The 10,602-nt window shown below is 61.4% G+C and overlaps 1 protein-coding gene across 9 annotated transcripts in view; it reads left to right on the forward strand.

The window, feature by feature from the left end:
• The window catches only part of Gak (cyclin G associated kinase), a 46,876-nt gene extending 43,142 nt beyond the window's left edge, over positions 1-3,734 (forward strand). For all 9 annotated transcript variants that reach the window (XM_046423756.1, XM_046423758.1, XM_046423757.1 and 6 more), the window contains 4 exons: positions 1,569-1,790; positions 2,106-2,254; positions 3,007-3,183; positions 3,266-3,734. In XM_046423756.1, the coding sequence (XP_046279712.1) occupies positions 1,569-1,790; positions 2,106-2,254; positions 3,007-3,183; positions 3,266-3,367 (650 nt within the window). In that variant the 3' untranslated portion in view covers positions 3,368-3,734. The remainder of the gene's footprint in view (positions 1-1,568; positions 1,791-2,105; positions 2,255-3,006; positions 3,184-3,265) is intronic.
• The last annotated feature ends 6,868 nt before the right edge of the window (positions 3,735-10,602 follow it).

Here is a 10,602-nt window from a genome sequence, read left to right on the forward strand (position 1 = left end):
TCTGGGCACGCAGCCCTGGAGGCTCCAGTCCTCAAAACCATGACACCAGTGTGAGGAGGTGTGGAAAGTGGGCTCCGGGGAGCACAGAAGGCTCCACGGTCTCTGGGACAAGCTGGGTCACTCCCCGCTGGCTCTGCACAGCCCCCTGATGCCAGGTCAGACGGGCCAGCGCCCACCAGAGCACAGACCCTCGGCAGGCAAGACCCGAGCTGGCGGCATTCGCACACTTGGGGAGTGGCCGCCCGCAGCACACAGGACACGTGAGGGATGCAGCTGGCTCAGCGCTCAGCCTCAGGGAACGGCCAGCCAGGGCCTCGTCGCAGCTCTCCATGCTGGCCCAGGAGGACTGCCAGTGCCTGTCGTCCTTGGTGGGCAAGGGGGACTGGGACTCACACTCAGGAGAAACAGTGGACATTGGGCCTCCAGGAAGGGCCAAGGTCACGTGTACAGGAGACACCCAGGAGTCTTGGATCCACTTGTTCACAGAGGCACAGGGTGAAGAGAGCCCAGAGACCTCGTGTTGTCAACCAGCAGAGACACAAGCAGCAGCACCATGGCCACTTAACAGCGCCGTGGAGGCGTAAACCTAAGAAGCTCACACAGAACCTGGAGCCAAAACCACAGGAGCAGCGTAGAAGCCAGAGGCCAGGGCGGCAGGTGGGATCCACACAGGCCCAGCCCACATCCAGCAGCCTTCAGGAGCAGCAGGGCTTCTCCCAGAACCCAGAAGGGACTTTGTAGATGGACGTGCTGTCGCCGCATTCACTTGGAAGGCAGATGAACCAGCACGTTGGACACGGCAATGGGAGTGAGCGGGAGACCTGGCTCTCAGAGGTGGACCCACACGGTGAGCAGCCCCGCAGATGGGCTGGAACCCAGGCCTCTGGACACGCACAGGCTGCCTCGGGCCTTCCACCAGTTGACTGAAGCGCGCAGCCTGGAGGGCAAGGAGGAGCTTGGTCTCTGCGGTGATGCTCATGGACAGCCCTCGTCCGCGGGGGAACGACGAGTGACAGGTTGAGGGAGATGTTTAGAACAGTGAAAGCAAAGCAGGATCACTCTGGTAGGTAGCGGGCGCAGCACCGGCGTGGCTGAGACACCAGCACCACCCTCCTGAAGGACACCAACCTCAGACGCCCAGGAGGGAGGGTGCAGCCACTGAGCTCCAAGACCACAGAAGCACCCCTGGCAACAGCCAGCCTGGGCTCTGTGGGAGGACACACCATGATTCCCCCACTGTCCATACCCAGACCTATTTCTAGAACATTCTTCAGGGGCAACTGTGGCAGAGCCACATGTGTCCTGACGTCCCGTGGCCTCTGGCCTGGGGACGTCCAGTGCAGGTGCCGGGGCCTCTCCCAGCGACAGGAGCTTCATGGCTTCCCTGGTGCCGGTGAGCTCATTGGAGCCCCAGCTCTGCAAGGCAGGGGTGCTGGTTGATGAGAACATGCTGCCTGTCCCCGCCCTGGGGAGGCCCTGGGGAGCTGGTGGGAGGCCCTAGTGAGCGGGCGGCCTGGCCTGGGGGCCGCTGCCTGCTGTGGCCTGGCGAGCACCTGCTCTCTCCCCAGGGCCTCCTGCTGGCTTCCCTCCCGGTGGCTTTACTCCGAAGTCGGCCCCTTCTCCCAAAGGCAGCTCCTGGCAGATGAACCGGCCACCAGCCCAGGGCACCTCGTGGCCTCCACAGGCCAAGCCACCCCCCAAAGCCTGTACGCAGTCGAGACCCCCCTACGCCACTAACTTCAGTGTGATTGGAGGCCGAGAGGAGAGGGGCGTCCGCGCTCCCAGCTTTGGTAAGTCCTGTGCCCATGTGGGTGTGGGTTAGGTGTCTTCCCAGGGTGACTGAGGTGGAACCTGTTCCCCTCCAGCTGCTGGCCGTGGTGCCCCAGCAAGGGAGGAGCTGTCCCATCATGACCGCTGACTTTTCACACACCCTGGTGTCCTTTCTTCCCAGCACAAGCTTCTGGGCTGCTTTTGACAGAGGGCTTCTGGGTCCATAGTTTCTTTTCTGCCGAGGCAGCAGGACCAAGGTCCCCCCTGGGAAGCAAGTAGAAGTGGGTGGGGGACAGAATGGACCAGTGTCTTCAAAAGCCCCCTCTTTCTTCCAGCCCAGAAGCCCAAGGTCTCAGAGAACGACTTTGAAGATCTGCTGTCCAATCAGGGCTTCTCCTCCAAGTCCGACAGGAAGGGGCCAAAAACCATGGCGGAGATGAGGAAACAGGACCTTGTTCGAGATGCGGACCCACTCAAGTTGAAGGTAGGTGCCCGTGGGTCCAGGCAGTGCCCTGCCAGGACCAGCGGGCCTGGCCCTGGAGGTCAGCTGGCCATGACTGTTGACACCTGGGTCTTGGTGCTGCTCTAGGAAGTTGGGTGGGCAGTAAGGGACACTGGTGCCACTTGGGGCTCCTCAAACCCTTGACATGCTAGGGACTGGGTCTGTAGGGCCTTTGTCTGACTCACCGTGGGGAGGGCAGATTCGGTTGGGGCTTTGACCCTGACCTGGGGTGCTCTCCTTGGGGTGACAGGGATGCAGTGAGGTCCAGTTACCAGGGTGTCCCACTGTGGATCCAAGATACATTCTTATATGTAGGTCTGGGTGGTGGTCAGCTCTGCAGGACCCAGGTGTGGCTGTGGTCTTGGGAATCATCTGACAGGACACAGGAGACCTCCTTGGTTCCCCGTGGGCCCCGAGACCTGGGCCTGGGATGGGCTGGGGGAGGCTCTGCAGGGGGACTAGAGTTCGTGTCCTCATGAATGTCCTGCTGAGATGGGTCACTCAGCTCTGGCCATGCTGCCTCTGATCCCAGGTCAGTGCAGCCTGAGCACCCCACCCAGCAGTCTCCAGGTGTGTCCTGCACGCCTCCCTGCCCCAGGACGGGTGAGCGGGAAGGGCCAGCCACACCTGCAGGATTCGGTGGGCTTCCCAAGAGCTGCCCGCCTCGTAGGCAGCCCCCCAGCCTGTCCCCAGCGCAGCAGGCCTCCAGAGGCTGAGGCTGCTCTCTTCTGCAGCTCCTGGACTGGATTGAAGGCAAAGAGAGGAACATCCGTGCGCTACTATCCACGCTGCATACAGTGCTGTGGGACGGGGAGAGCCGCTGGACCCCTGTGAGCATGGCCGACCTGGTGACCCCGGCGCAGGTGAAGAAGCAGTACCGCCGTGCAGTGCTGGTCGTGCACCCCGACAAGGTGAGTGTGAGGAGTGCATCCTATGGGGGGTGCTGGCGGGGCAGCAGGCAGTGGGCAGCGGCTTTCACCTGCACCCCCACAGGCCACAGGGCAGCCGTATGAGCAGCATGCTAAGATGATCTTCATGGAGCTCAATGACGCCTGGTCCGAGTTTGAGAACCAGGGCTCCCGGCCCCTCTTCTGAGGCCCCCGTGGGGCAGCTGCAGGAGCGCCAAGGAGTCCCAGGGCATGGGCCTGACCAGGAGGCGCGAGGCGGCCCAGGCGGTCGTCCCACTGTGTGCCTCCCCAGCCCCAGCAGAGGCTGCTCCCGGCACAGGAGAGAAGCATTCCAAAGCCGTTCTATGTTCTGTTCTCCTTTTCTGTCCCAGAGGAACAGTGTTGCCTGTGCCCTCCCACGTGTCGCGGTTTGTGGTTTATTTGGTGTCTGCCCGTTGCCTGAGCGACGGCATGGGCGCTGTTCCGCTGCCCAGGTCTGCAGTGCGCGCCCCTCTTTGTAACCTGTCTGATGATCGTCTGTACATATTAAACTTATTTTCTGATGACTGTCACAATCTCCAGAGTCATTGGATTATTGGATTCTGCTTCTGACCTGGAGTCAGAGGCACAGGCCAACATGGCCGGCAAAGGACACTGCGCTGGCATCTGAGATGGAGGAGAGGGAGGGAGGCTGACTGGAGCGTTGTCTCCTGCTCCCTGAGAACTGAAGGTCTGCACCCTGGCTCGTGGTCACAGCTTCTCTGAGGATGTCAGGACCCTTCCCACCCACACTGGGCTGCAATTGGCTCAGGCCACTGCCGGGACACTTGCTGGCAGGTCTGAGCCCTCTGTGGGCCTCCAGGATAGCCTCCAACTGCCTGGGCCTGGCTGCCACCTGCAGCAGGGGCTCAGGGGCTGAACTCCAGGCCCCCCAGTCACTGTGGGGCCATGACAAAGCTATGGAGCAGCTGCAGGCTGCAGCTTCTGGGGCTGGGTGTCCCAGGTCATAGAGAGCTGTGAGTGCTATCCCAGGACAACCAGGCCCCGTCAGAAGTGGCCACAAAGTGCCCTGAGACCACACTCAGGTGAGGCCCTGGCTGGTAGCAAGACCAGCGGTCCCCAGGCGTGGTCAGCAGGAGGAGGCAGCAGAGCCTGGTGGAGCTCCCACAGTGCTCTGGTGGTTTGGTCTGTTTGCAGTTTGCTGAGAAACTGCAGGGAAAGCCAGCCAGGTCGCTCGGACAGTCACTGCTTGTGGCTCAGGGCAGCCCTCTGCCTCCAGGGCAGAGTCTCAGCCTGCTGGCTGTGCTGCAGCAGATGAGCCAGGCGGGGCCTGGGTTCTGTCCTCAAGGAAGGCAAGGTCCAGTTGCTTGGGCTGCTGTGTCACATGTGAGTGGGTGGCCCTGGGGACCTTGTCCCTTGTGGGCCATGCCTGTCATTACAGGGCTTGCTGCTCACGGGGGGTCACCTCATGTCTGGCCTCATGCAGTGGCCCACCCTGGGCCTGCCCTGGTGCTGTCCCAGCCCTGAAGCCAGGTCAGTGCTGCAAGCTCACAGCATCCCTGTGCAGCCTCTGCAAAAACATCACAGAGCCAGTGAGACCGAGCCAACGAGATCCCCGGGAAAGCCAGACACTGACCAGAGCCTGCTCCTCCTGGGGCCCGTTCACGTGGGGAGTGGGCCGAGGGACATGTCTGGGAGGGTTTGGGGCCTCAGGTCCCTGCAGTGCCAGGGCCCCACCTGTCCCTGGGGCCTGTTGGCAGCAGTGCTCTCTGGGGAACCCGAGCAGGCAGCCTGTGGTCTGGCAGCTGGTGGAGAAGGGAGGCCACCAGGGTGCATAGTGGAGCCTGGTCATCCTCCTGGACTGCAGGGCCCAGGACTCCCCTTGGTGACAGCAGGACGTGGGAGGGGCGTTGGTCCCCACAGGGAGCCTTGGCCTGGAGCTGCTGCATCCCCTTAGCCCGTCGTGGTGTGGTGGCCACCGCAGCTGCGCACCGCAGCCCATGCTGAGGGCCTGACTCTGTCAGTGGCTGATGGACGGATGGCTGCTCTTCTTGGTGCTCAGCTCAGGGCGTTCTTCATTCCAGCTTAGGACCCGCAGGCTCGGGAGGCCCCACGGAGCCCAGGTGCCCTCCTGGAGGTGGGCACTGGGGTCAGGAACCCCTGTGCAGTACCACCCTGGGCCTGGAGTGAAGGGCTGAGACCTGAAGGACCTTGGGACTGGAAAAGCCCCCGGTGCTGGGAAGAGGGTGGGCTGGGGCCGAAGGTTCCTGGAGCCATGGAAGGGGCAGGGTGCAGGCAGGGACCTCGCTGACCCCCACTTCCCTGAGGATGGGATGGACCTCAGCCCCAGCCACTCCCGGGGCCTCTTGTTCTGCCCCTCTTCTCTCACCCAGATCCAAGTGCTGCCCCTGAATTCTGCGGGGTCAATGTGCCCCACAGGACAAGCTCATCCCACCCACCCAGAAGCCACAAGCAGTGTCCAGGTTCTGCTGAAGTTGCAGAGGGAGGTGGGGAGAGGACCAGGGAGGGTCCCAGCTGCAGGAGTGGGACATGCCAGCCAAGCCCACTCAAGCCCAGGAGGCATTTGTGGGCTGTGCCTGGGACACCCACCATTGAGAGGTCCTCAGCAGACTGTGCCAGCCTCTGGGTCCTTGACAGGAGCTGGCTGCAGACACAGTTGCTCGGGACCTGTGCTCATTAACACCCCGGGATCTGGGGCCCTGCACTTCCTCCAGTGAGCACAGCCTGTGGGTGCGTGGGCCACACTGGAGACCTAAGAAGGGTGCCTGGGTTGCACCCCCTGTGAAAGCCAGCACCGTCCTCAGAGCAGGTAGCCAGCATCACTGGCCAGCTGGCAGCTTGTCACACCTACTCAGGAGAGTCAGGACCAAGAGGCCACAGCGGGTGATGAACTTGGGGAGACATGGACTGTGCACACTGCACTTTGGGAAAGCATGACTGTTACTTAAAGGGAAACCCAGATTCATTGCACAAAGGCACAGTCCCCTGCTTGGACCTTAGGGACAGCTCTGGCTGCACAGACCTCCCCTCGGGCACCAGCAGGGGCATCCATGGGGCGACCACGGCCAGGCCGCTGTGGGCGTGACTGGCATCGATCTCGGAGCTCACGCCCATGGAGGGAGCCACGTGGAAAGCAGTGTCCTGTGAGCTCCCCCTAGAGTCCTGGCTGGTGGGAGCTGCTCTGCAGAAGCCCCCCACACCCACTGGGTGGGGGTGGTCATGCAGGCAAATCCACGCACTGGGCTCCTCCAGCTCTGCCCCAAGTTGCATGTGTCCCGCTTTCCTGGGGAGAGTCCAGACCTTGGGTGATCAGCCCCCGTGGGTGAAGGGAACTGCTTCCGGGGGAGCCCAGTAGGGGCCTCTTCCCTGGGTAGGGCAGCTCTCTGACCTCAGGGCCTCCAGAGGAAAGAGCTGCAGAGAGGGCAGCGTGCAGGGAGCAGGACCCTGAGGGGCAGCGTGCCCAGCCTGATGGGCGTGCGGGCCGGGTGGGGGTATGGGTTGGGCCCACCACCCCACCATCACAGGTCCCAGGCTGGAGCCCACCCCTCTCTTCCCATCCTGGCTGCAGCCCTGCGAGGCAGCTGAGCCGCTGGCTGGGGCTGGGGTTTCAGCCAGTCTGGTGCTGGGGTGGCCATGGGTGGGTCTCGGCCCTCAGGAGTCTCCAGTTGGTTGGTTGCCATCTTCACTGAGCACATACCCCCCCCAGGGAGCACAGAAGCACCCCCAACACGTCCCTGAGACTGGCAGAGGGACTGATCTGGGCAGAGGCTGCTCTGGCCCTGGAGACCTGCCACCAGGCGCCGGGGCTGCAGAGGCACCACTGCCCAGTCCTTCCCAGGAGACTCAGAAACTGGTTGTCCTCGCGTCAAAGTCAGAAGGCAGTGCCCAACCCCCGGGGGCCTCTGGTGGCCCAGCTCCTGTGGGCAGCTGGCATTCCAAAGTGATCCTACACCCTGGATAGGAGGGGCACAGCCCAGTCCATCGGAACGGGAGGTCCTCACAGGCCCCACTCCTGGAGCCACCCACGCAGCCTCCTCGCCAGGGAGGGAGTGGACCAGGAACAGCCTGACGCCTGTTGGAGGACCATCCTTGCTGCAGGGGAGCAGGAGGTGTCCACTGCCTGGGCCCTGGGCTGAGTGTGTGCCTCCTGCACTCCTCACTCCTGAGCCTGGAGCCCTGTGGCCAGCGTGCACAGGGACAGCGGTGGAGGGGGACTACATCGGCTGAGCAGGGCGAGTTCCAGGACTGCCGGCGCACAGGGCCATCGGGGCGCGGCAGGCCTGGGGCCTCTCTGGGTGAGGAGCTGGCTGCAGACTGCAAAGACAGGCAGAAGGAGGGGATCACACAGTGAATCCGTGAGGAACACAGGCAGGGGCAGCTGGGGTGGGCAGCCAGCTCCTGTCAACAACTTGGAGGCTGGTGGCGGAGAGGCCAGGACTGGGATGAGAAGACAAGGCTCCTGTCACAGGATGTGTCCTGAGCCACTGTTGGGAAGATCTGGGTAAGATGACAGCCCAGCCTGTCCGCCCTGCCCCTTCCACGGCTCCTGTGTCCCCAGGAGCCCCTCCCCTCACCTGTGGTACTGCAAGGCCCAGGTGCCACGGGGCTCAGCCCACGGGCCTGTGTAGAGCTGGGGGTCCAAGCCGAAGCCCAACCTGAGCAGCCTTCTTGGCATGGGGGTCCCAGGGGAGCACGGCAGGCTTGCCTGACATTCTGGCCATGTGCACAGACTGAGGGCACAGGCACCCTCTGATCCGCATCGCCCCCTCCCAGCTGGCTGCAGCCACAGCACCTCCCCGAGGTTGGCCTTGGCACCCTCAGCACCTCCCTGGCCCAGGCACTCCACAGGGCCGGCCCCAGCACCACCTCCACGGGCCTGGTCCTTGGCCTGCTGCACTCAGGCTTCTCCTTCCTATGCCAAATAGAGGGTTTTCTGTGGTCACCAGGGCTTGTCCCCTCCTGGCCCTGGCGTTTCATGGGATCATTAGGCTGCTTCAGATGGGCTTGGACCCCCAGCCCATGCTCACCTGTTCTCACCGCCTGGGATCATCCCCAAGGGGCTGACACAGGCCAGGACACAAATGTATACAGCGGCCGTTTGGGGGCCATTAAGAGGCAGGCGGCACCAAGCGGAGGTCCCCGAGAGGAGGGAGAGGTGAGGGCACCACACACCAGCTCACTGCAGGGGCTGGGCACGTGGCAGCCCCTGCTGAACTGGGGGCTCAGCCAGTGGGAGGAAGATCCGGCAGGAGAAGCCCAGGACCTTCCCTGGGCCCTGGACATGGAAAACGTCTCCTCAAACTTATTTTTAAAGAATTGCTGCAGTGAAGCAGCAGCCATACGAAATGCAGGCGCCAGGCTTCCCGGACAGAGCTGGCTGGAAGGTTGGCAGGTCTGGGCGAGACCGGGACCTGGAAACGGAGTCCTGTGACAGTCGCAGGCCACCGAGGGAGAGGGGCAAGGGGGGGATAGACCACAGAAGTGGATAGCCTCGGGCTGACCTCTCTGAAGACACCAAGGAGCCACTTGTGCAGTGGGCGTGGCCAGCTTGGTGCTGCCTGTCAGCATGAGGCAGAGGGAGGAACAGCACAAGAAGGTGCTCCTGACCCAGCCAGAGCCATGGACCTGAAGATAGACGGAGCCATAACCACCACTGGCCACCTCAGCTTTCCTCCTCCAGCAATTGCAGATCAGTGGACAGATGGGGCAGGACACGAGAGGCGTGACATGTGGCCAGACAATCACCCAAGATTGAGGTCACATTCCTCTTTAGTGAACAATGAGATATTCAAAGGGCGGAGCAGACAAAACCCCGGGTACTCCAGGAAAGCAGCAAGTGACCTGAGGGTACGGTCTGACCACACGGAGTTAGCTCTCCACTCCCACCCAGATACTTCTGAAATAATCCCTTCAAAGGAGTCACCAGGGAAACTGGAAACACTGTGAACTGAATGAAAACAAGCATGAATGTGTCAAACCTTGTGGGAGAGTGCTGATGCTTGGAGGAAGCTCACCATGTTGGCCGCTGTGCCAGGGAAGAGGGAAGAGAACCAGGAGCAGAACGAACCCAAGTCAGTTGAAGGAGCATGAAACAGGCGCGACGGCCCACACTGTCATCCCTGCAACGGGAGGCAAGAGGGTCACAAGTTGGAGGCCAGCCTCAGCAACCCAACAAGACCCCGTCTCGATGACAAATACCGGGCTGAGGGCGCAGTTCAGTGGTAGAGCACCCGGCGCCGAAGCCACAGTTCACAATGATAATGATCAATAATCATAAATCAGTGGAATAGGGAATAAACCACAGGGAACTGGTCTAGGTGGCACTAAGCGACTCAGTGAGACCCTGTCTCTAAATCAAATACAAAATAGGGCTGGGGGTGTGGCTCAGTGATCAAGGTTCCTGAGTTTAAAAAGTAAAGAAAAGAAATAAGAGGGAAAATCAAAGCCTAAAGTTTGAATTTTGAAAAGAACAATAAAATCGTAGGTATCTAGAGACTGCGCAAGGAAAAAAGAGAGAAAACACAAATTACCACTATAAAGAATGCCAGGGGGACGTCCCAGCAGAACTGCAGACAGTAAAGGGACAAGGATATTAGGAACACCTTCGTGCTAGAAAGCACAGTAACGTAGGCCCTTGGAGATCATCAACATGATCAAAGTTCTCCTACAGACATTTTGAAAAATTGGAGTAGCTTATACCAAGTAAAGAAATTGAACTACTAATTCTAAAGTCTAACCACAACAGTAGAACCCCAGACCTCCTCACAGCGGTCAGGTTAGCGCTGGAGGGAGAGGGACCGTGCCCCCAGGCCCGCTCAGAACCCAGGAGGGCTCCAGGATGCAGACCAGGACGGACGTGGTCAGAAGGACCCAACAGGCTGTGTGCAGAGGTGGCAGCTCCAGAACTCAGTGTCCACTGAACCCCCAAGCATCTGGCGGACAGCTTCACCCATCCCGCGAGGGACGACCCCCTTCCTCACAGACCACACGAAGTGGACTGGGTCCACCTCTGCACCTGCTGACCCTCTGAGACCCTGGGGAAGGAGATCACAGGTCTCCAGGCAGCCAGAACTCTGGGACTCTTGCAAGACCCTCTGTCCTTGGACCCTCTGGGCCTGTGGCCTGGGCATGGAAGTGGGCACTGGCCTGGCACTTCAGAGCCCCTTTTCAGGTGTGGCCAGGCTGAGAACTGGCAGGACGCAGTTTCTCAGCATCGTTAGTGCCCTGGCCACAGATGTGAGACAGCCCAGGAAGCCTGTCCTTCATCTGTGGACGCCATACTCTGCCCTCAGTGTCCCTGTCCCCTGCTGTCCCCCAGACATGCATGTGGTCAGGTGACAGCCTCTGCAAGCCAGCCTATGACCCTCACTGACCCTCCCTGTCCTGCCGAGGATGCCCTGACCACCCACCTCTGGTGTGGCT

The sequence above is a fragment of the Marmota monax genome, unplaced genomic scaffold (assembly GCF_021218885.2).
Source record: "Marmota monax isolate L192 unplaced genomic scaffold, Marmota_monax_Labrador192_F-V1.1 WCK01_AAM20220418_F8-fsc00009, whole genome shotgun sequence".
Taxonomy (NCBI): Eukaryota; Metazoa; Chordata; class Mammalia; order Rodentia; family Sciuridae; genus Marmota; species Marmota monax.